The sequence below is a fragment of the Mercenaria mercenaria genome, chromosome 1 (genome assembly GCF_021730395.1).
Source record: "Mercenaria mercenaria strain notata chromosome 1, MADL_Memer_1, whole genome shotgun sequence".
NCBI lineage: Eukaryota > Metazoa > Mollusca > Bivalvia > Venerida > Veneridae > Mercenaria > Mercenaria mercenaria.
The window spans coordinates 62,882,492-62,909,710 of record NC_069361.1 but is presented as its reverse complement, the minus strand read 5'-3'; the positions used below and the strand labels follow the sequence as shown (position 1 = coordinate 62,909,710).

General features: G+C 36.9%; 1 protein-coding gene across 1 annotated transcript; it reads right to left on the bottom strand.

The window, feature by feature from the left end:
* Window positions 1-207: 207 nt before the first annotated feature.
* Window positions 208-25,809, bottom strand: LOC123536103 (N-alpha-acetyltransferase 80-like). Its single transcript, XM_045318929.2, has 5 exons — window positions 25,651-25,809; window positions 12,387-12,535; window positions 9,709-9,784; window positions 5,691-5,811; window positions 208-1,816 (listed from the first exon to the last, which is right to left on the bottom strand). Exons 1-5 carry the CDS (start codon window positions 25,740-25,742, stop codon window positions 1,388-1,390), a joined length of 867 nt encoding a protein of 288 aa, XP_045174864.2. The 5' UTR covers window positions 25,743-25,809; the 3' UTR covers window positions 208-1,387.
* Between the last annotated feature and the right edge of the window lie 1,410 nt (window positions 25,810-27,219).

Here is a 27,219-nt window from a genome sequence, read left to right as displayed (position 1 = left end):
TATTCATTGAGTTGCATAGAACTATGTTGCAGAGTCGGTTCAAAAGCACCTGTCGCTTATGTTACTTTGTTCTCTGTTTTGCAGACTCAAAATAGAACTTATCCTATCTAATAATCTTACAAATGTATCTTAGAACGTGTGATTTAGATAATTCTGATAATTCAAGAAATATGTAATTCACTAAGATTTTGTTGGCGGGAACAAAACCTTTGAAAATAAGCAAGTTGCATTTTGTATCTTTAGTTTTCTTCTGTTTAATAAGGTTATCTTCCTTCATCTTTCCACAACCTGATGTAAAGCTATTTGAATTTTGCACCTTAATGCACAATTTACAAAACATTAGTCATATTGAAGCCAATCAAATTCATTCAACCATGATTGCTATCTGAATGCACGTGGAGTAGCACTCTCAAATTTAGACTTTTTGGATAGCGGAATACAAGACAAATCTAGATCTAAAGAGCATTTAACTGCAAAAGATGCCATTTTGGCGAATGATGGAATAGCACAATTCCCCGTACTTTTAAGCAGAAACGAGTACTTACTAAGTACTCTGATCAGAATACGGATAATTACATTTTTCACAATTCTCAGATATACGGCAATTAACATGACCTTTATTAAACTTAATGACATAAAATTTCATTTTTTACTAAACGCAGGTCCATGCACTTCAGAGAACTGGCCGCGTCGAAAGAGGCAATTTAAGTATTTTTGCCGACTTCCAATCAATTATCACATAATCCAACAGCTAATTTGTTCAGTTTTCTTTAATCACTCATTCAATCATCTTTAAACAAACAAAAATTGAGTCACTTGTGTCAAACACAATATTCGCACCTCCAGGCAAATGTGTGAAAGATTTTAACCTTTTGATTTCCCAGATGATGTATTGTAGACTGGTATCTATTTTTTTCACGGAAATGCGCCTTGTCGTACCTCCGGAGTAGATTAAAAAACCATTCTGTGATTGTGAACAAAATCAGGTGGAAAAATGCTTCCCCAAGAGTTTTCTCCAAAAGTGATTTTTTTCGTCGCCAAATTATTACGATTTTCGCAAATGCCGAATTTGGCCAATGACAGAGCGAGGCCCGCTGTAATACAGTTAATGTTAAAATAGATCCTTGACCGCAATGGCCCCTCGCATGAACACTGAGATTCCTTTTAGCAGACCACCACAAACTGCTGTGATCATGACCGTGAGGGACAATCGGGTGTCCAGCCATTGCAACTGAACACCCGTAATTTTTTTAAGGGTTTATAAAGGTTCTGCTCCGGCTGTATTGTATTCAAAAAAAGAAGTTATCAAGAGTCTGTCATTTCTTTCTTTAACTTAACACTTTAGTAAAGACTTGATAATATTTTATTCATTACTGTTCCCTTTATTTCACACTATTGTTTTCTTCATCCAGGACACAAGACCTGGGTCCCAGCGTGTAATTTTGCCACTGCCATCAGCTGAAGGCTTTGTTACTATGGGAGCCACTACAGGTGGAGGAGGGGGTGGTGGTGGAGCACTCGGTGGAGGGGGTGGCGGGGGAAGATTCATTTCAGTAGGTGGTATCTCCACCGGTGCAGTCTGAGGTATAGGTTTACAGTTTGTAACTGTTGTAGTGCTAGTTGATAATAAACATCTGTCACTTTTTGTTGTATCACAATTTCTTTTGGAAGTTTTTATAACATTGTCCTGATCTGAACTTTTACAGTTATGTCCAACATCTGAGGATGTGTGCACCATTTCTGGTAAGCTACTCCCATGTTGTGTAGTGTCTGTACCTTGTGCAGGACTTCTTAAACTCCCAATCAATTTATTTGCCTGAAACCCACAGAAAGAAAAACAAGAATAGAACTAAATACTGATTCAGCAAAATGCTTGTGCATCCGAGTGCAGAAGCTGACAATAAAATCAAAACTATCCTCATTATAATTACAGTCTTAAGGTAGCTCTGTATGTTTAAACAGAAAAAAAATCCACACGTAGATTTGATTAAACCCCCAACTTTTAAAACTTCAGAATATACTTCGAAAATGTGGCTAATAAAATAAGACTGGATCATGTGCTTGATCCTTTGCTAGACTTATTTGAAAGCTAAAGTTTCAAAATGGGAATATCATAATTTTGTAAAACAGAAATTTTTCTACAATGTACATTTTAATGAATCTTCTCACAGTCGTAAATAAACATATCAGGCAAGTCCATCTGCTTGCTTTTGAGATATCTGCACATAAAAGAGATCCACACATTTTAAGCTGATTTTAAGACACTATTTGGAATTAAGTGTCAAATACTTCAACATTATCTTTTATCTTACTAGTTAAATTTACTGCCTTGACTAGTTAAATCAGTAGAAACCTCCAGTCACTGCCTTGACTAGTTAAATTTGTTGAAACCTCAGATCACTGCCTTGACTAGTTAAGTCAGTAGTATTCTCAGGTCACTGCCTTGCCTAATTAAGTCTATAGATAGTAACCTCAGGTCACTGCTTGTCTAATTAATTTTGTAGTAACCTAAGGTCACTGCCTTGACTTGTTAAGTCTGTAGTAACCTAAGGTCACTGCCTTGACTTGTTAAGTCTGTAGTAACCTAAGGTCACTTCCTTGCTTATCCACGTCAGCAGACAGTAACCTCAGGTCACTGCCTTGCCTTGCATAGTTCAGTCTATAGATAGTAATCTCAGGTCACTGCCTTGCCTTGCCTGGTTAAGTCTAAGGTCCTGAGTGACCTTGACACTGGACCCAGGGACCTCAGATGTGCTTTCTGCATGTTGTCTTGGTGAGGTTAACAACTGATGCTAGCTTGTTATGAAAATCTTTCAAGCAATTCAGACAAAATAGAGCCTACAAGTTAAGTTATTTGACACTTGACCTCCAAGTGTAACCCTGACCTTTGACCTAGTGATCCTTATTGTGCTCTCTGCATGTCATCTTGGTGACGTAAATAGCTGATGCTAGTTTGATGAAAATCTTTCAAGCAGTTTAAAAGACAGGGAGTGGACACAAGTTAAGCTATTTGACATTTAAACTGTGACCTTGACCTTGGACCTAGTGACCTTGATTGTGCTTTCTGCACATCATCTTGATGCAGGGCCCACACTGGGCTGAAAAAAGTTGGAGCCACCTTTTTTCTCGGGAACGGTAGGGAGGGTGCTGGAGAGGTTTCCCTTCCTGCGGCGCGTTGAAAATTTTTGTTACTTCCCATAAGCAAATTGTGATAATCTAGCTAATATAGGGGGACTTTTGAATGAAAGTGGGTATACCTCTAAAGGAAGTTTTGTATTTTAAAATGTTGTTGGATGTTTGAAGCAACCTGTCTGAAATATTTTTCCATTACAGCTTCTTATTGTTGTGGGCCTACTATGTAAATGCATGGCCCGGGGGCTGTGTTTTTGGTGCTCTGTGCTTCCGAGAAATCTACCCTGATACAGGATTACTATTCAAATCCATTCCTACTTTTTAAAGACATTAAAAAAAAAAAACTTAGCAAACACCTTTACTAATTACTTACTAAGATCACAGACACGGGTCCAGTGTTTTTTTGGGTTTTTTTTATTAATATAAAAAAACAACCTTTTTTCACACAAATATGCTTTCTAAATGTTAGTCAGATGAAAAAAAAAAATTATGACAAAAATCCGGCCACAGTGTCGTGTATGATGTTGTGACCGGATTTTTTGTCATCATTTTTTTTTCATTTGACTAACATATAAAAAGTATATTTGTGTGAAAAAAGGATCTTTATATTAAACAAAAAATACACTGGACCCGTGTCTGTGACTAAGATACTGTCTGATGGTGGCGACAACGTTAAAATGTTCATCAAACCATTCGTTATCTTGCCGATTTATTTATTAATTATTTGATCCATGGAAATTAAAGGCATCAATCATTTAATCTGCCGAAATGACAACAAAACAAAAAGATTATTTTAACCCCATAATCGGTGGCTAATTGCATCTTCTCATGTGTCAAGATGTTTATTACACATTGTTATATGTAAAGTAAACGCAGACTGGGTAGTACTATCATGAAATAAGTTAATTCTGTAAGGTAACATTATCGGAACCAGTCAACTGTTTTTTAACATAATTTCTCGGAGGTTACGATTTAGAACGTCTGAAACAAAATGGCCGTCCAAATTAGGAACAATTTTTCATTTTCGCCACTCGCGATTTTTCTTCGCCACTTTCATCGCAGATTCGCCAAATGGCTCGAGTGGCGAACGACAGCGTGGGCCCTGCGATGAGCTTGACAACTGATGCTAGTTTTATGAAAATTTTCCTAGCAGTTAAGAAGATTAGGAGCTGAAATGATTGACAAACAGACCAACAGACATACATGATTCCAGTATAGCCCCAATATACTTTGTATCTGGAGGTAAAATAACCAATGAAAATAGTAAAATTTTAACCAATGACAAAAGGGGTTGCATCTAAAGGTTAGGTAAAGCTTCCATAATTATGATGTCCGTAACAGAAAATAAAGAAAATGAATTAAAATTTAAAGCGGAAAGATTTATTACAATTCTGTCCTAATTTAAGTCATTAACAAATGTTTGGTGCTTAAATTGGAAGAAAACTTCAACATAGTACATGTATACACTTAATGAATGACTTGCTACTCAATAGTCAAATCTCCTTGCATTCAGTCCTCTGGACCTTGGGCAATAATTCTCACTATTCAGTCCTCTGGACCTTGGGCAATAATTCTCACTATTCAGTCTTTTGGACCTAGGGCTATAGTTTTGACTTTTGACAGACAAGCTTTTCAGTGTTTTATCACATGAAATCGGAAATAAATTTTCTTATTTTGTTTCAACAAGTTTTGACTTTAGCCAATCAAACTTTAGTGTTAAACTATAGCCAATCAAACTTTAGTGTTAAACTATCAATAGAACAAACTATGAACCAGCGATTTATGTACATGTACTCAAGAACTTTTCTGGTATTTTATTTGTATCTTTGCCAAATTTTAACAGAATGAAAACTGAATATATTGTTTAATGATTAGCTTAGTTAAATAAAACATAGCAACGTAACAGTTGTGCATCAATTCACAGCTCCATCTGTGGTATTAAACAATTTTGTGGCCAACATTACACTCTTCAAGGGATAGAATATGCCTTTAACATGAGATCCGATATTATGCATTAGTACATTACCAGATCTGTATCAAGAAATATGCACAAGTGGAGATTTAGCGCAACATTAGTGTCCTAATATTAATCTGCAAAAACGAGTGCATATACAATGCAAAGCTAAACTTCCCTTTGCTGCATGTTCATTTTTCCTTTGGCTGAGTAAATTTGAAAATTATCAGTGTTAATGTACTTTATGACACCACATCATCCATAAATATGGTGGCATCAGTGCATACACCTGATATGAAATTTACATGTTTATATTGAAAATAATTTGAATTTCATCAATCTGATATGTTCAACTTGGGATTTACTGGTTATACGACTTTTGATTTAAGGGTTACATTATTGTAAACTGTTACGGCTGAATGAGTTTATTTCCGATTTTTATCGTTGTTACGTTTTATAATAAACAAATAACGTTAACATTTTATCCAATTTTCATTAAAATCCATCAAAAATTGGCATAGATAAAAACAAAAAGGCAGGTGTGGAGTTTAAAAAGTTGCCAAGTATATAATTAGTCACAAAATAAAATAAATAATGTTCTTACCAGATGTTCGGGAATAATATCTGCATTAAACGTAACAATAGGTGAGCAGTATGTGTATCCTAGGTGTTCATAAAACTTCTGCTTGTCATGCGTAGTTAAATACATCACTTTATAGCCCTTGCTGTAAACAAACATTGTAACATTATCAAGTACAAAAAATGTATTATTAAAAACAATCTATGAAATGATAATATTTCTATCCACTCAACCCCTGTGCCAACAAGCCAACTATTGGTCTACATGCAGCTTCGTATACGAGGGTTGTCCCAATAAATCGTAGACTCTTGGAATAAATCATTTTTATTGACATCTGATTGCAATTATTTTACATACACATATTTTTTGTCTATTTCCGAGAAACTTTTATTGAAGTTCAATACATGTGTGGGGTGCAACCTGTAAGGTGCAACAATATAGAATCTGTTATCTGTTTTCAAACAGTTATAAAATTATAACTTATGCCACAGTTTGCATTCTGAAAATCTACAATTGTTAATACCTTTTTTATATCTGTCAATACCAATCATCTTACTTTAAACATAATTTCACTTTCAAAACAAGAGTGCCAGAATGTCACAATATACGCCCATCACAGCAAATTTCTTTACACTAGCACCTGTATTTGCAAATGGAATTTTAATTTTGTCGTAGTTATTATTGTAATTCTTTTGTTTTTCTAAATCCACATAAAAACTCCTTACCAGGTAGAGATACCTTAAAATACACCTAAAATCTGTAAGTAGCATCTATGTTGTACCACAGAAAAGTGGTCAATTATAAAAAAGTTACAATATAAGTTACTTGTAGTAACAACTAAGGGAAGTTAATCTAAAAAAAATCCACCCCCCACACAAAAATCCTTACAAGGTAGAGATAGGTCAAAATGCACTTCAGAATTGGATGTAACATGCATGTTGTACTACAGAAAAGTGGTCTCGATTTTTCCCTACGATTAGTAATGAAAATGTTACAATACAAGCTATTTATAGTAACAACAAAGGGAAGTAATTCTAAAGAAGGGACCTGTGCATGACACTTCGTCTCATGATGGTGTACAATTGTGCCAAGTTACATCAAAATCCCTCCATGCATGAAGAAGAAATGCTTCGGACAAAGTCATTCTTGTATCTGACCTTTGGCCTCTAAGTGTGACCTTGACCTTAGACCTTGGGACCTGGTTCTTGCACAAGACACTCCATCTCGTGGTGGTGAACATTTGTGCCAAGTTATATCAAAATCCCTCCATGCATGAAGAAAAAATACTCTGGACAAAGTTTTCATTCTTGTATCCTTTGACCTCTAAGTGTGACCTTGATCTTAGACCTAGGGACCTGGTTCTTGTGCAAGACACTCCGTCTCATGATGGTGAACAATTGTGCCAAGTTAAATCAAAATCCCTCCATGCATGAAGAAGATGCTCTGGACAAAGTCATTCTTGAATCTGACCTTTGATCTCTAAGTGTGACCTTGACCTTAGACCTAGGGACCTGGTTCTTGCGCAGGACACTCCATCTCATGATGGTGAACAACTGTGCCAAGTTTCATCAAAATCCCTCCATGCACGAAGAAGATATGCTCTGGACAAAGTCATTCTTGAATTTGACCTTTGACCTCAAAGTGTGACCTTGACCTTAGACCTAGGGACCTGGTTCTTGTGCATGACACTCCGTCTCATGATGGTTAACAACTGTGCCAAGTTTCATCAAAATCCCTCCATGAATAAAGAAGATATGCTCCGGACAATGTCTGTGGACGCCGCCCGCCCGCCAAGTTATTTAAATATACATCCATGCATAAAAAATTATAGACCAGACAAAAATTACATGTGTGCCCATGGAGCTCACTTCCAAACAACAAAATTCTTCTTAAACTACATATGTACTAAATTCAAGACAGCTGGACATTACCAGGAAGTCATTCATGTACTAAATTCCCCTTACAGAAGAAAAAGGCCTGCTGCGTACTCTTGCTGTGTACATACAGCGTATATGATGCGTACATGATGTGTACTGAAATCAAGGGCTTTAAATAGTACGCAGGATATACACCGCACATACACCGATAGTACCTTTGTAGTACACTTTTGACATGCAAATGAGCTCTGCCGCGTACTACTTGCTGCGTACATGCTGTGGACTACATAGTACACAGGATGTACGCTGGAGGAATTTAGTATGCGGGAAATAGTACGCAGCATGTATGCGGCACATACACTTTTCACATGCAAATGAGCCTGCAGTGTACTACCCCTGCGGCGTACATGCTGTGTATTCCTGCGGCGTACATGCTGTGTACTCTTGCAGCGTACATGCTGTGTACTCCTGGCCCGAGTCCTGCGGCGTACATGCTGTGTACTCCTACTGCGTACATGCTGTGTACTCTTGTGGCGAAACTGCTGTGATAATGTAAATTCCTTACCCCACCAACTTTCATATGCAAATGCTGATCATTTGGACAGAAAAAAACAGAAAAAAGATAAGTGACTGCATCAATAAGTATTTACCCTTACCAAAATAATGTAGATTGATGTTATCAAATAAATTAGTATGCTTTTCTTCATCCACTTTTCAATGAAATAAATCAATTTTTGAAGCATGTAGTTTGGTAAACATTTGAAGAAAATGGCGTAACTGCATCAAGGGGAAACAACTTTAATGCAACTAAATATAAGTGTTATGATTTATTATAGATGATGTGTGCGTAGTATGTATTTATTTTGATTAAAATCCATCTGAGAACAATCTAGGACTGGAATTATATAAGCATTTATACACTTTTACGTCCGTAAAAAGTAGCGCACCAAAAAATTTTGGATTGATTTTTTCCAATGGGGCGAGCACAATTAGCCAAAAACGTTCTTCAATATACAAGCGGCAAATCTGATGAACAACTTTTTAATTTGGTGAGGCCTTAATGAGTTAACATAATGAGCATTAAAGCCTTTATAAAACATGATAGAATGGTGTTTTGCTTAAGAGTATTCAAATAACAGTGAGAGCTATTAATTCTTCTCATTCGGGCGCTGTTGAGGCATTATCTCGGTAATTATTTCATGTATTACAAAATGTAATGCAACGAAGTTCAAATAAGGCTTTTCAATTATCCAAGTTAGAAAGCTCCAGGATTAATTCAAAATGAAAAAGAATATATTTTTACACTGCATGCAAGGTGCAGTACACTGCATGCAAGGTGGAGCTCAGAAATCACTAAGATGTAAGCTTCACAAATGAACATTGCAAATAGTTTGGCAAACTTTCATTGTTCAGAATACCGGTAATCTGAACTATTCTATGCTATTAAGATAAAAGTTACTCTGAAATCAAGTTCTTGCTTCCAAAAAAAAAAAAAAAATGTACAAATCCTTCCTGCATGAAGTGTACTTCAGACTTTTACCTAAAAAAAATTCAAAGTAAAAACACCAAAAGAAAATGAACAAGTCCCTCCCACATATATGAAGTTTACTTCAGACTTTAACTTACAAAAAAAAAACCTAAGTATAAATGCCAAAAGAAATTGTACAAGTCTTTCCCGCATATATGAAGTGTACTGCACAAATTTCAAAGTATCTGCGGTGTACATGCAGTGTACTATTTTCTTGTACAAGTCCCTCCTGCGTACATGCAGTGTACTCCTTAAATTTTCAGAGTCTGTGCTGCGTACTTGAAGTGTACTAGTGACCTCCTGCGTACATGCTGTGTACTCGTCGAAATAGTATGCGGCATGTACGCGGCATGCGGTGTATGTAAAATGTACTCCTCTGGCGTACTACTGTGTTCGCGGCATATACACAGCAAATACGCAGCATGTACGCCACAAAGGCTTGCTTCTGTAAGGGTCAAGACAGCTGGACATTACCAGGAAGTCATTCATGTACTAAATTCAAGACAGCTGGACATTACCAGGAAGTCATTCCTGTACTAAATTCAAGACAGCTGGACAATACCAGGAAGTCATTAATGTAGTAAATGGGAGCAGCATTAAAGTATAATGTTATTGTACATGTGAAATGAATGTATACCTTGCAGCAAATTCCTCTGTTTTCTCCATGACAATTCGGCCATAGCCTTTCCCTCTACGACTCTTTGGCACTACAACTACAATGTATATAAATTACTATATATCAGTAAGGGAAACTTCCAATTCAAGAAACAGACTATGGGTGTTACCCTACACCCCGTACAAGAAACTTAATATTAAATAATCTGCTTCCTGTCATAACTTCTAAACTGATAATAAACAATTTGTCAAACATTTGTCAGATTTTTCATTATTTTTCCTTTCTTATGCAAAAGCAATAAAAAGACCCGATAGTGGTATAATCAGTCTATCACATTGACTTAGGATATAGACTGACTACATTCACAACTTTAAAAATATTACAGCCTAGTACCTCTTCTGAGGTAAAGCCAGAAAAAAATCTACGTTTAAGGTAACTTGACCCAAACAAGCGCTTAAGAATAAGATATAGCCAGGGTTCTCGCCAAAATCGGCGTCCCTGTACGCATAATTGGTCTCGGTATACACGTGTTTATTACAGCTTGAGAGTCCCCAGATGCACATTTCTGCAGTGGGACGCAAGTATTAAAACCATGAAAATTAATTGATTACATAAACCAACGAATACACATGGTTTGACTCAAGAGCAAAATATGTGGGCGGTGTTACTCGCTTGTCACCGATAGCTGCGTATAGCCAATCAGCATTGCCCGTTTCCACTACACCGCGAGACAGGTGGCATATGTATGATGGACTCAATAACATGTGATTTCGGCGTGATTGCATATGCATAGGTGACAACCTTTGATTGTAAACAACGGATTACGAAGCGTTTGAAGTAACTACAATTGTTTTCTCACATAATAATTACCAGGCAGAATTTAAGAAATTTTTAGAAAAAGTGATAATTAGGCTTAATTATGAATGTCCGAGTAATTTCAAGATGCTGTTGATGTGGTCTTAACGTGATTAATTTTTCTGCAAAATTGCTGATGTTACTGAAGAAGCATTATGTTGATCATAGACATACTGTACATTCTTGTTGTTATTTTAGACCAAATGTTTTAATGCATTGCTCTTAATAAGTATTAAAATAAAAGTAGGGGGATTATGTCCTGGTAGATCAGATACAGCAGGGAAAGTTTGTTTGTTTTAGATTTAACGTTGCACCGATACATGATAGGTCATATGGCGACTTTCCAGCTTTAATGGTGGAGGAAGACCCCATGTGCCCCTCCGTGCATTATTTCATCACGAGCGGGCACCTGGGTAGAACCACCGACCTTCCGTAAGCCAGCTGGATGGCTTCCTCACATGAAGAATTCAACGCCCCGAGTGAGGCTCGAACCCACATCGATGAGGGGCAAGTGATTTGAAGTCAGCGACCTTAACCACTCGGCCACGGAAGCCCCCTCAGCAGGGGAAGAGCGGGGTGGGGTGGGAGGGGTGGAGTTTGTCCAGGGGTGATTTTGTCCTACATTCATTTTTGACTGCATTTTTCACCTATTTAGTCTTTACCTTTTTATCTCACCTTAACAATATCTGGGTGAAGAATTGTGATGTCTGTTGGTCTACACTTAATTTGACAGTACAACAGAGGCCTGTGTTTTGACGAAACGTTAAAGTCTGTCCGTCAGTCTAGTTGGGACTGAAACTTTTTCAGCTTTGGGAGTCCCAGTACTGCAACTTGAAATTGTTAGTGAGAACCCTGTATAGTATCAAGAAACTGACAAAAAAAAAAGATTTTTTTTGTCAGTTTCTTGAAACTATATCTTAAGGGATAGGGACAGGGGTATGTGGAGGTGGATGCAGTATGTGGATGAAGGATGCTAAGATATCTAGCAACTTATCTGAAAGTATAACAAGCAAATTCAGTGAATTTATATCCTCCCTCAGAATAGGCTGTTTTTGTGAATGAGGGGATTTTATTATTTCCAGATATACACAAGTTATGTATAATAGGACTGTGCCAGGGTTTGTTGGTTCCTATGTTTTTATCAAACCAAGGGGAAAATTTCTGCCCTGTACTGATTTATATTTTTCATAAGTTTCACGAAATAATCTATCAATGGGTTACTTTGTTTTGTGGGAATCTATGAATTTTAAAACAATTAAAGGACAATAACTCTGCAGTTACTGAAGAGATCCTGACAAAATTTGCATGTGCACCACTGCCCTATGTTGATCTACATTTAGGTAGTTTCATGAAGACCCACCAAACGTTACTTGGATATAGTCAAAAATCCTTATTTTTTTACAAAATCAAGGGGAAAAACTGATTTTACTAGGTCAAGGGGGATGATACTTAAAGTGATTCCAGTATACATATATGTACCCTCTCTTGAACCTCACTTACGGGGTCTAATAAACATTCTTAGCACTATCCGCCTAGTTCAAAATTTTACCAACAAGTGGAGGATATTAAGTCAAATCAAAGAAGAATTTTTACCTTGGCACCAAGTGGCATCCTAGGTAACAGGCAAATATAAGATTTGAATAAAAAGTTTAAAAAATAGACAGTGCAGCCATGATTGTTTTGCTTCTTCAAATGTTATTTTGCTTACCGGTATTATGATGGAGATTTCTGCAAGAATGGGGCACATTTAGGGGAGTGAGATTTGTAAAAAGCTGCAAACAAAACAAAATTTCAAGGCCAGTCATAGCTAACAAAGTTAATTCCAAGTTTTTAACTGCTCTGACCTGATTCCACAAGGCAGCTAGGTAAGTCCTGTCCATGTACAACAGACAGCATACTGTGGCCAACAACACTCTGTTCTCCATTATCAGTTCTCTCTAGCAGTACTAAACACACTGGAAAACTATCCCGTGATTTCTCTAGACTGTGTAATCTGTAATATAAATATTCTATACTCAATATAGCAAATATGAGCCGTGCCATGAGAAAATCAACATAGTGGCTTTGCGACCAGGATGGATCCAGACCAGCCTGCGCATCTGCGCAGTCTGGTCAGGATCCATGCTGTTCGCTAACAGTTTCTCTAATGGCAATAGACTTTGAAAGCGAACAGCATGGATCCTGACCAGACTGCGCGGATGCGCAGGCTGGTCTGGATCCATGCTGGTCGCAAACCCACTATGTTGGTTTTCTCAAGGCACGGCTCAAATATAATATAATTATCAGTGGGCTTCTTTGTGCCTTCTTGCAAAGCCAGCTTTCTGGTAATGTGATTCAGATTTCTTACATCATGTCTGGACACCCATGTAGAGGATGCATGTCTATAAACTCTGATTTTGGCATGTTCTACAAGCATGCCGAGTAACTTCTCATAGTGTTACGCTTGCGTAGTTTTGACTACCATAATTAAACTGACACTATTTATATATTCTGACGGTCACGTCCATTAAGTCAGGCGAAGTTCGTAGCACATGACTACTTTTGAACTAATTATTTCCTGAGGATCAATATTTTTTATATCTAATGAATTAAATTATTTAACTGACCTACGAATGTAAAAAGTTTAAGGAAGTTCATGAGAACATTACTTAGAAAGTTTAAATTAATCATCCACAAAAAATTCCATAAATAACATATTCTTTACCGCTAGATTTGTTTTCAAAATGAAGAGTACATTGATCATGCAACAACTGCAATGGTGGGCATAATATTGCAGACAGCGGTACCCAATTGAAACTTTTGTGTATAACTCGTTTTCCAAAGGTGTTGCATGGTTCGTTTTATGCCAGATCAACATGAACAAAATAAAAATCATGGAAATATATTCAATTAAAATGTGAGTCTGTGGCATTTGATTTGATGAAATTATAGCGTGACACTGACATCTGGCATGATTTCTGGCTAGGTTTCAAAACAGGACTGGTCCGTGACAGCATATACAATGTAACACAGATCTCTGGAGCTGAATTGTTTTAGCTAATGCTCGCACAGTTCACATTATCAATGTATATGATACTGTAGCCTTACTCATTGGGCTTATCGGGATGACTTATTTTATGGTCTGATATTTTATAGTTGTCATCCCTCTAAGCCTTACCCGTATCTGCATTTTACCGTTAGGAAAAAGAAGACATTAACAAGAGGGCCATGGTGGCCCTATATCGCTCACCTGAGTACCATTGCTTTAACCAAAAAGAAAAAGAAAAAATTCTTACAAGGTACAGATATGTCAAAATACACCTAAAAATTGGAGGTACCATCCATGTTGTACCACAGAAAAGTGGTCTCAGTTTCTCCCTATGGCCAATAATGAAAAAGTTACTAAATAAGCTATTTATAGTAACATAAAAGGGAAGTAATAAAAAAAAATCTTGTAAGCGAACAAAAGAAGGATCTGCCAAATAAAAACAAGAGCACTGCAATGCAATGCAAATGCAGAGCAATATTCACACAAAACAAAGTCATATGACCTTTGACCCCTAAGTGTGACCTTGACATTGAATTCAGCCATCTGAAACATGCACTCTGCACATCCTTTCAATGAGTGAACATTTGTGTCAGGTTTCTTTGAAATCCATCAAGGGGTTCAAGAGTTACAGAGCGGAAGGGAAATTGCTAACCAACACACAGACAGACAGACGGACACTGAGGCGATAACATAATACGTCCCTGCGGGCGTATAAAAAAGAATCAAGATCTTATGGTGATATAAGTTGTGTGCAAGTTTGGTTAAAATCAAATCATAAATGAAGCTGCTATTGTGCAGACAAGTCAAAACAGCTAATTTTGGCCCTTTCAGGGGCCATAACTCTGGAACCCATTATGGGATCTGGCCAGTTCAAGAATGGAACCAAGATCTTTTGGTGACACAGGTTTTGTGCAAGTCTGATTAAATTCAAATCATAAATGAAGCTGCTGTTGTGCAGACATACTTTGGCCAAAATAACTAATTCCGGCCCTATCAGGGGCCATAACTCTGGAACCCATTACAGGATCTGGCCGGTTCAAGAAAGGAACCAAGATCTTATAGTGACACAAGTTTTGTGCAAGTTTGGTTAAAATCAAATCATAAATGAAGCTGCTATTGTGCAGACAAGGTCAAAATAGCTAATTTTGACCCCTTCAGGGGCCATAACTATGGAACCCATAAAGGAACCTTGCCAGTTCCAGAAAAGAACCAAGATCTTATGGTGATACAAATTGTGTGCAAGTTTGGTAAAAATCAAATCATAAATAAAGCTGCTATTGTGCAGACAAGGTCAATAATAGCTGATTTTGTGCCTTTCAGGGGCCTAAACTCTGAAACCCATAAAGAAATCTGGCCAGTTTCAGAAAGGAACCAAGATCTTATGGTGATACAAGTTGTGTGCAAGTTTGGTAAAAATAAAATCATAAATAAAGCTGCTATTGTGCAGATAAGCTCAAAATAGCTAATTTTGGCCCTTTCAGGGGCCATAACTCTGGAACCCATAATGGGATCTGGCCAGTTCAAGAAAGGAACTGAGATCTTATGGTGATACAAGTTGTGTGCAAGTTTGGTTAAAATAAAATCATAAATGAAACCATTATCGTGCTGACAAGAAATTGTTGACGGACACACGGACTGACAGACTGACCACGGACGAAAGGTGATCACAAAAGCTCACCTTTTCACTATGTGACAGGTGAGCTAAAAATAAAAACTAGAATGTGTCTGTAGGACACAGGGTGTGCCCTCCACTGGTACATTTGTCGCAGATAAGGGGCAATAATTCAAATGTTTGAAGTCTTAATGGGATATAGCCTCAACAAACATTTTATGAAAAGGATTCATTATTCTAGGCCATATCCTTTTTGAGCTATGAGCATCACAAACAAAAAATCCACTATTTTGGCTATTTCAAGGGCCATAACTCTGTAACAAGAACTAAGATTCTCAAAAAGAATGCCAAGTGTGCAAGGTAACATAACGATAAAGACTCCAGCAAGGTTTCCTGAATTTACATCTAATACTTTTTGAGTTAGGCACATAATTAGGTGAAAAAGTGCATTTTTTTACTATTTCAGGGGCCATAAATTTAAAAATAGGGGGTGGAGCCAGCCAAAAAATTAGAGGTGTGCAAGTTTATTTCATGATAAAGACTTATGCAAGTTTTCAACCATTTATATTAAATACTTTTTGAACTAGGTGCGTCACAAGGTGAAAATGTACATTTTTGACTATTTCAGGGGCCATAACTCTAAAAATAGGGGGCGGACCCAATTGAAAAATAGAAGGTGCTCAAGTTCATATCATGATTAAAACTCATGCAAGGTTTCATGAATCTGCATCAAATACTTTTTGAGCTAGGCGTGTCACAAGGTGAAAATGTGCATTTTTGACTATTTCAGGGGCCATATCTCTGAAAATAGGGGGCGGAGCCAGATGAAAAATAGGAGGTGCCCAAGTTCATATCATGATTAAGACTCATGCAAGGTTTCATAAATCTATGTCAAATACTTTTTGAGCTAGGCATGTCACAAGGTGAAAATGTGCATTTTTGACTATTTCAGGGACCATAACTCTGAAAATAGGCATGTCACAAGGTGAAAATGTGCAATTCAGAGTTCTCACTAGCAATTTCAAGTTGCAGTCCTGGGACTCCCAAAGCTGAATAAGTTGCAGTCCCAACTACTGACTAGACCTGACAGACAGGCTTAAACTTTCGTCAAAACACAGGCCTATATTGTACTGTCAAATTAAGTGTAGACCGACAGACATTTTGTAATTACAATTCTTCACCCAAATATTGTTAAGATGAGATAAAAAGGTAAATGTAAAATAGGTAGAATGTAGTCAAAAATTAATGTATGACAAAATCACCCCTGGACACCCCCCCCCCCCCCCCCCCCACCTCCTTGCTGTTTCTGGTCTTCCTGGACGATATCCTGTGAAATTATCAAGGTGGACAAAATCCCCTTTGTGAAAATACCAAGTTGGACAAAATCACTCGTGATAATTTTTTTCTTTACCTTTTTATTTCAGAATGGGAACGTATATAAACATACATTGAAAAAATAAAATATATGAACAATTATACTTTAATTTTAATACCTAAGAGCATAACGTTAAAACATTCGGTCTAAAATATTTTAAGAATGCACAGTATGTCTATGATCAACATATTAATAAATGCTTCTTCAGTAACAATAAAAACAAACATCAGCGATTTTGCAGAAAAATAATCACGTTACTAAGACCGACATCGACAGCATCTTAAAATTACTCAGACATTCATAATTAAGCCAAATTATCACTTTTTCTAAAAACATCTTGAGAACTGCCTGGTAATTAGTACGTGAGAAAACAATCGAAGTTACTTCAAAAACCACGTAACCCGTCGTTAACAAAATTATAGAAATTGTCACCTATGCAATCACGCTGACAATCACATGTATTTGAGTTGATCATACATATGCCGCCTGTCTCGCGGTGTACTGCAAACGGGCAATGCTGATTGGCTATACGCGGCTATCGGTGACAAGCGAGTAACTCCGCCCACATGTTTTGCTCTCGAGTCAAACCTTGTGTATTCCCAGGTTTACGTAATCAATTGATTTTCATTGCGTCTCACTGCAGAAACGTGCGTCAGGGGATTCTGAAGCTGCAATAAACATGCGTATACCGGGACCAATTATGCGTACAGGGACGCCAATTTCGGCGTTTCCGAGGTGAAAATGTGCATTTTTGACTATTTCAGGGGCCATAACTCTGAAAATAGGGGGCGGAGCCAGATGAAAAATATGAGGTGCGCAAGTTCATTTCATGATTAAAACTCATGCAAGGTTTCATGAATCTATATCAAATACTTTTTGAGCTAGGCGTGTCACAAGGTAAAAATGTGCATTTTTGACTATTTCAGGGGCCATAACTCTGAAAATAGGGGACGGAGCCAGACGAAAAATAGGAGGTGCACAAGTTCATATCATGATAAAGACTCATGCAAGGTTTCATCAATTTATATCAAATACCTATCGAGCTAGGCGCATCACGAACTTCGGACGGACAGACAGACAGGCTTAAACTTTCGTCAAAACACAGGCCTATATTGTACTGTCAAATTAAGTGTAGACCAACAGACATTTTGTAATTACAATTCTTCACCCAAATATTGTTAAGGTGAGATAAAAAGGTAAATGTAAAATAGGTAGAATGTAGTCAAAAATTAATGTATGACAAAATCACCCCTGGACGTTCCCCCCTCCCCCACCTCCTTGCTGTTTCTGGTCTTCCTGGATGATATCCTGTGAAATTATCAAGGTGGACAAAATCCCCCTTGTGAAAATACCAAGTTGGACAAAATCACTCGTGATAATTTTTTGACTATTTCAGGGGCCATAACTCTGAAAATAGGGGGCGGAGCCAGACGAAAAATAGGAGGTCCACAAGTTCATATCATGATAAAGACTCATGCAAGGTTTCATCAATTTATATCAAATACTTATCGAACTAGGCACCTCACGAACTTCGGACGGACGGATGCACTGACGGACGCACAGACAAGACCAAATCTATATGCCCCCACCACTCATGCTGGGGGGGCACAAAAAGTCATGATATACTGGTCAGACCACAGGGGTCCGGTACATGAGTGGATTGAGGTTAACGACTTATTTTTTAGTCCTAGAGCCATAATTATGGAAAAATCCAGACTAATATAGCTACTCCCTTAGTCTAGTAGTTATATTAGTATGGATTTTTTCATAATTATGGCTCTGGCCATAAGTCATTAAACTCAATCCACTGATGTACCGGACCCATGTGGGTCAGACTTACTTTCTTTGATAAATTAAACATTAATATTAATGTAGAAACTTCAAATGGGTTGAATTTAATTCATATTTTTAGAAAAAGAGACTTAAATCTTTGAAAATATGTTACAGGTGCGAGGAGATATCTACCCTGACACCAGTAACGAGTTTCAATAAACATCAGACTGCAGATGGCACAAAATTGCAGAAACAAAACATGAACAAGAGGGCCATGAAGGCCCTATATCACTCACCTGTTATCAATGCACTTGAGGACAAGAAGGTCCTCATAAAAAAATATCTAAGTCCTAAGGACAGGAACAACAAAGGGAAGAAATTTAACCAAAAAGAAAAATAATTCTCACAAGGTACAGATATGTCAAAATACACCTAAAAATTGGAGGTACCATCCATGTTGTACCACAGAAAAGTGGTCTCGGTTTTTCCCTACGGCCAATAATAAAAAAGTTACTAAAAATAAGCTATTTATAGTAACGTAAAAGGGAAGTAATTAAAAAAAAAAAATTATTGTAAGCGAACAAAAGAAGGATCTGCCAAATATATTTGTTGACATAAATGAAATTTCATATCAGTATCTTCATTAGTTACGGAGATATACCCATTTTAATTTGAAATAAAGGGAGGTAATTTGACATAAAATCAGTCCATAGTTATCTACCCTGATTGGCTCAGTCCAACTAATGACAATAATGAAATTTCAAATAAGTCCTAAAAGTACTTACTCATATAAATCCATTTTGATTACAATCAGGGGAGGTAATCAGATATAAAAAACTCTGGAACCTACGATTGGATCTGATTTGTCATGGAATCCAAGATTTATTGTTGTTGAAGATATTTTGGAAGTTTGTATCAAATAAAACCATAAATGAAGTCTCTATATGGCTGCAAAAGCCAAAATAGCCAATTTTGGACTTTTAAGGGGCCATAACTCTGGAACCCATGATGGAATCTGGCCAGTTCAAGAAAGGAACCAAGATCTTGTGCTGATACAAGTTGTGTGCAAGTTTGGTTAAAATCAAATCATAAATGAAGCTGCTATTGTGTAGACAAGGTCAAAATAGCTAATTTTGGCCCTTTCAGGAGCCATAGCTCTGGAACCCATAATGGAATCAGGCCAGTTCAAGAAAGGAACCAAGACCTTATGGTGATACAAGTTGTGTGCAAGTTTGGTAAAAATAAAATCATAAATAAAGCTGCTATTGTGCAGACAAGGTTAAAATAGCTAATTTTGGCCCTTTCAGGGGCCATAACTCTGGAACCCATAATGGAATCTCGCCAGTTCAAGAAAGGAACCAAGACCTTATGGTGATACAAGTTGTGTGCAAGTTTGGTAAAAATCAAATCATAAATGAAGCTGCTATTGTGCAGCAAGGTCAAAATAGCTAATTTTGGCCCTTTCAGGGGCCATAACTCTGGAACCCATAATGGAATCTCGCCAGTTCAAGAAAGGATCTGAGATCTTATGGTGATACAAGTTGTGTGCCAGTTTGGTAAAAATCAAATCATAAATGAAGCTGCTATTGTGCAGACAAGCTCAAAATAGCTAATTCTGGCCCTTTTAGGGGCCATCACTCTGGAACCCATTACTGAATCTCGCCAGTTCAAGAAAGGAACCAAGATCTTATGGCGATACAAGTTGTGTGCAAGTTTGGTTACAATAAAATCATAAATGAAGCTGCTATTGTGCAGACAATGTCAAAATAGCTTATTTTGGCCCTTTCAAGAGCGATAACTCTGGAACCCATAATGAAATCTGACCAGTTCAATAAAGGAACCGAGATCTTATGGTGATACAATTTGTTTGCCAGTTTGGTAAAAATCAAATTATAAAGAAAGCTGCTTCTGTGCAGAAAAGGTCAAAATAGCTAATTTTGGCCCTTTCAGGGGACATAACTCTGGAACCTGTAATTGGATCTGGCCAGTTCAAGAAAGGAACCGAGATCTTATGGTGATACAAGTTGTGTGCTAGTTTGGTTAAAATAAAATCATAAATGAAACCACTATCGTGCAGACAAGAAATTGTTGATGCACGGACGCACGAGACGGACGCACGACAGACGAAGGGTGATCACAAAAGCTCACCTTGTCACTATGTGACAGGTGAGCTAAAAATATACATTCATACTAGAAATGTGTCACAGACACGGATGCCCCGGCAATATGAGAAAGGTCACAGGCATAAGTTATTTATAGAAACAACTAAGGGAAGTTAATCTTAAAACAAGAGGGCCAAAATGGCCCTATATCGCTCACCTGTTATTATTGCACTTAAGGACAAGAAGGTCAAATAATGACCTAGTTTTTGAAGGCCTGTGACCCAGTTTTGTACTTGACCTAGATATCATCAAGGTGAACATTCTCACCAATTTTCATGAAGATCTCATGAAAAATATGGCCTTCAGAGAGGTCACAAGGTTTTTCTATTTTTAGACCTACTGACCTACTTTTTGACCGCATGTGACCCAGTTTCGAACTTGACCTAGATATCATCAAGGTGATTTGTTTGTTTGTTTGTTTTGGGTTTAACGCCATTTTTAACAGTATTTCAGTTATGTAACGGCGGGCAGTTAACCTAACCAGTGTTCCTGGATTCTGTACCAGTACAAACCTGTTCTCCGCAAGTAACTGCCAACTTCCCCACATGAATCAGAGGTGGAGGACTAATGATTTCAGACACAATGTCGTTTATCAAATAGTCACGGAGAACATACGCCCCGCCCGAGGATCGAACTCACGACCCCGCGATCCGTAGACCGACGCTCTACCTACTGAGCTAAGCGGGCGGGCATCATCAAGGTGAACATTCTCACCAATTTTCATGAAGATCCTTTGAAAAATATGGCCTCTAGAGAGGTCAAAAGGTTTTTCTATGTTTAGACCTAGTGACCTAGTTTTTGACCACAGTTGACCTGGTTTCAAGCTTGACCTAGATATCATCAAGATGAACATTCAGACGAACTTTTATACAGATCCAATGAAAAATATGGCCTTTAGAGTGGTCTCAAGGTTTTTCTATTATTTGACCTACTGACCTAGTTTTTGACCACATGTGACCTAGTTTCGAACTTGGCCTAGATATCATCAAGATAAACATTCTGACCAATTTTCATGCAGATCCAATGAAAAATATGGCCTCTACAGAGGTCACAAGGTTTTTCTATTATTTGACCTACTGACCTAGTTTTTGACCGCACATGACCTAGTTTCGAACTTGACCTAGATATCATCAAAATGAACATTCTGACTAATTTTCATGCAGATCCCATGAAAAATATGACCTCTAGAGAGGTGACAAGGTTTTTGTATTATTTGACCTAATGACCTACTTTTAGACCGCATGTGAACCAGTTTCAAACTTGACCTAGATATCATCAAGGTGAACATTCTGACCAATTGTCATGAAGATACATTGAAAAATATGGGCTCTAGGGAGGTCACAAGGATTTTCTATTTTTAGACCTACTGACCTAGTTTTGGACCGCAGTTGACACAGTTTCGAACTTGACCTAGACATCATCAAGATGAATATTCTGACCAATTTTCATGCAGATCCCATGAAAAATACGGCCTCTACAGAGGTCACAAGGTTTTTCTATTATTTGACCTACTGACCTAGTTTTGGACTGGACGTGACCCAGTTTCGAACTTGACCTAGATATCATCCAGATGAACATTCTTGTCAATTTTCATGAAGATCTTGTGAAAAATATGGCCTCTAGAGAGGTCATAAGGTTTTTCTATTAGTTGACCTACTGACCTAGTTTTTGACCGCAGTTGACCCAGTTTCGAACTTAACCTAGATATCATCAAGATGAATATTCTGACTAATTTTCATGCAGATCCCATGAAAAATACGGCCTCTACAGAGGTCACAAGGTTTTTCTATTATTTGACCTACTGACCTAGTTTTGGACTGGCTGTGACCCAGTTTAAAACTTGACCTAGATATCAACAAGATGAACATTCTGGCCAATTTTCATGAAGATCTTATGAAAAATATGGCCTCTAGAGAGGTCACAAGGTTTTTCTATTTTTAGACCTACTGGCCTAGTTTTTGTCCGCACGTGACCCAGTTTCGACCTTGACCTAGATAACATCAAGGTGAACATTCTGATTAATTTTCATAAAGATCCCATGAAAACTGTGTCCTCTAGAGTGGTCACAAGCAAAAGTTTACACACGGACGCACGCACGCACGCACGACGGATGCTGCGTGATCACAAAAGCTCACCTTGTCACTTTGTGACAGGTGAGCTAAAATAAAAATAAATAAATCTTAAGTCCACATAAAAATCCTTACCAGGTACAGATAGGTTAAAATACTTCTCAAAATGGGATGTAACATGCATGTTGTACTACAGAAAAATGGTCTTGTTTTTTCCCTACGACCAGTAATAAAAAAGTTATAATATAAGCTATTTATAGTAACAACAAAGGGAAGTAATTCTAAACTAGGAACCTGGTTCTTGCGCATGGCATTCTGTCTCATGAGGGTTTACAACTGAGGCAACTTACATCAAAATACCTCCATGGCCTCTAAGTCTGACCTTGACCTTAGACCTAGGGACCTGGTTTTGCGCATGACACATCGTCTATCTACAGTATGCTTATTATTTTTGTCAAATTATTTTGAAATCGGACCATGCATGTCAAAGTTATGGCCCGGACACGAAAACCACATTATCAGTATATATGTAGTGAAAATTGGCTAAGTTCAACCAAGGACTGTGACCTTGACCTTTGAGCTAGGGACCTGGTTTTGCGCACGACACTTCGTCTATCCATGAAATCGGACCATGCAGTCAAAGCTATTGACTAGACAGGAACATCACCCTTTCCTGAACACACAAACGGACAAACACACACATGGACTGGGGTAACACTATATGCCCACCCCCGCACCATTTTATGATGGGGGCAGAAAAATGTCAGCGAGGCAAGTTGATGCTTTAAAGGTGGATAATCAGATTTTGGCCATGTAACGGATTTGTTCGAAACTTTAGCATCTGATCATTTACAATCATTTATGTTCACTTAACACTTAATACAAATTAGATTTTCACTAGAGGTATTTTTAAAATTTCATTTTCCTATCCTGGTTGCCCAACCAAGATAGAGTTATTTTATCATAAGTACAAATTTGATAAACATACTTTGCCTAAGGAAATGTATAAATATTAGACATATTGTAATATATTTGTAAAATATTTGCATTAAAAATTATGTATTTAGATGGAATTCATTAGAAACGCAAGTTTGAAAATTATTATTACCTCCCTTTGCCTATCTTGGTTGCGCAACCAAGATAGATTGGAAATAAATGAATTCAGAAGCTACACACAGCTTTTAAACTTGCATTTTGGTTCAGATTGTTCAATAGTTGATATGTCTATCAAATGCAAATGTAAAACTAGACATTGTATCGAAAATAAAAAGAAATACCCAGCTTTTTATATACTTTCATATTAAAGGGGAGTAATTACAAAATTTTATAAAAATAATAAAATATACATCTCAAATACGAATCTAACTCTATGTAATCGGTCTTTTTGTTCCTTATAAATAATTCTCTACCAGAATATACAAAAAGTAAAAAATGTCATTAAATGTTGTTTAAATGTGATTGACCACCTTTAATGTCAACATAAATTCATTATCCGAGATGTAATCATTACAAATACTTTGTACATCACTACATGCACCAGAAAACGTTCCCAACGGATTTCATTAAGGATTTCCTTGTAGTAAAATACCACAGACACTACCGAGGATCGAACCCCTGACCTTGTGATCTGAAGGCGGACACTCTAACCAGGTCGCTAAAGGGTTAACCCAACAGCAAGGCTGTTGGAAGTGGCCTTATATACCGACAACCACTACACTCCTCTATCTATTCTCTAACATTTAAGGACCAGGCATCAACTGAACTGCCTATCAGTTTTTAGCCTGAGGCATCAACTGAACCTCCTATCAGTTTCTAGCCCGAGGCATCAACTGAACCTCCCATCAGTTTCTAGCCAGAGACATCAACTGAACCTCCTATCAGTTTCTAGCCTGAGACATCAACTGAACCTCCTATCAGTTTCCAGCCCAAGGCATCAACTGAACCCCCTATCAGTTTCTAGCCCGAGGCATCAACTGAACCTACTATCAGTTTCTAGCCTCATCCAAATGCATGAATCCGTCAAACATCCTTGTCCCCATTGTAGTAAAATACCACAGACTCTACCGAGGATCGAACCCCAGACCTCATGATCTGAAGGTGGACACTCTTACCACGTTGCTCAAGGGTTAACCCAACAGCAAGGCTGTTGGAAGTGGCCTTATATACCTACAACCGCTATATCCTAACAGAAATATGCAGGATAAGTTTGGACGTGACAGAGACAGTGACAATCAGTAGTTTCACGTAGTTCTGACTACCATAACATAACTGACGCTATTTTTATAGTCTGATGGTCGCGTCCATTAAGTTATGGCGTAACCCCATTTGTTTACCTAACCAGCAACATCGGCGCACTGACTCTCGCGAGAAACTGATGACGTCATGCGAAGTTCTTAGCACATGGTTTTTTTTGAATTTCAGGATGAAATTTTTTACATCTAATGAATTTAATTGATTTAAAAATGTAGTAATTTTTCAAAAAAATCATAAAATTATACCACAGAAGGTTTAAATTCACAGAATTTCCATAAATAATAATTCTTTACCGTTAGATTTATTATCAAAATGAAGAATACCTCGATCACGTGACAACTGCAATGGTGAGCAAAATATTGCAGGCAGTGGTACCCATTTGAAACTTTTCGGTATAATTTGTTTTCAATTGGTGTTGCATGGTTCATTTTACGCCAAATCAAAAGAAAAATGGATTAAGAATATATTAAATAAAAAGGTGAGTCTCTGCCATTTGATTTGATAAAATTATAGCGTGACAGACTTCTGGCACGATTTCTGGTTAGGTTTCAATACGGGGTTCGTTTCAGCTCAGAGATCCGTAACAACATATAAACATCTCTGAGCTGAATTATTTTAGCTAAGTTTCACGCTGCCCCAAAAGATCCTATTATTTGCACTAATGATACTGCGAATGAATATTTGTCATCTTTTTTTTTCATTTGACTAATGTATATACGGTACCTCATTCTGTGCGAAAAAAAGGGAAATTATTTTGAAAAATTAAAAAAAAAAATAGTATGCCTGTGCTTAGAAATAGCAATTAGGAGATTGCACTAATCATTTATGACCATGACCTTGCAGTTAAACTCCTTTTCCATTCTTCATTCAGTACTTCTGCGCATTCCTTTTTAAAATCAGGAACCTTATGGAGGGGTTTAAATTCCATTTACTGGTTTATATTATCCGTTTTGTTGACCATCATCATTTTCTCGTGCCGGTTTCATTGATGTCACCGGGTAGCTTGATACAATTTCTGTATGTTCCCAAAGTGAACCGAACTGCTTGTTGCATGGAGGTCAGGCACTGCTATTTTTTCCATAGGCTTCCATTATAAGAATGCTGAAAGCTGAGTTTCAATAAAACATCTGAAATGGGACATAACATTCTAAAGTATTCTTGGTGACATGTTGTTTTTCTTCATTTTTAAACTGTCTCTGTCCAAGATACGGTTAATGTTGATAAATATACATGCTACATTATTAGATATATTGTTGTTTATTTAGTGACAAACTAGTGAAAATTATACTTTTGTTAATAATGCTTGCAGAATAATGATAAAAACAAGGATAAATATCAAACAGGGAATAAACTACATTATCCATATTTTGTTGTTTTTGTTGGTTTGTTGTTTTTTTTTTTTTTTTGTTGTTGTTTTTTGTTTTGAAAATTATGACAATTTTTGCATTGCAGAATAAAGTTGGACAATATTGATGACATTTCATTAGATGGTTATACTTTTAAAGACATTAACAGAGAATTGCACAAACACAAATCTGGTGGGTTTTTTTTTATTAAAAATAATATTAAAAACATTCAGTCCTATGCACCACATACACTATTTCTGAAAACATAACTTTTCCTGCATCAAATCGGTTTTAAGAAGATTCCCATAATACAAATTAATAAGGGGCATACATTTAAAGATGGTATCATATGGCCCATAATTATAGTAAGACAAAACATCATTTTCTCTCTGATACATTTCTTGATACCGGGCAAATAGTACAAATTTGGGATATGCAAGAAAATTAGAAAAAAAAGAGTAAAAATTAAATAAAAAACAAAACAAAACAAAAAAAACCACACACACATTAAAACAGATGAATGCTTATTTAGAGCTTTTAAAAGTAATAGTCATTTAGAATAAAAAACATAATAATTAATATTTTTGCAACCAATAATTTGTTTGTAGAATTTAAAATACGCGAAAAAATGTGCAAACAGTTAAATGTTAAGTCTTTTAAACCTCTTAAGATTATGAAAATAATTTCAAAAACTAAAATCTAATATCAAATGATGAAATAAGCGATTTTCCAAAATCTTTTTTAAAACGATTATAATTACTGTAACGGGAGAGGATGTTAATGTTGACGCTATGTCAACCTACTATTTGACACTATGCATGTGCCGAGATTTTTTCACGGGCATAAAACCTTCCGTCGTATTTAGATATGTTAAAACATGGTTCTGCTATATGCATGTATTATTTCTTAGAATCTATTAACACATTTGATATATGGATGAAAATTTTAAATGTGGTCAATTACATTTGAGCAACATTTTGTGACATATTTTAGTTTTCACATATTCTATTTAAGGCAAAAATATATCAAGTGTAAGATCCCTGTTAGAAATGTATATTT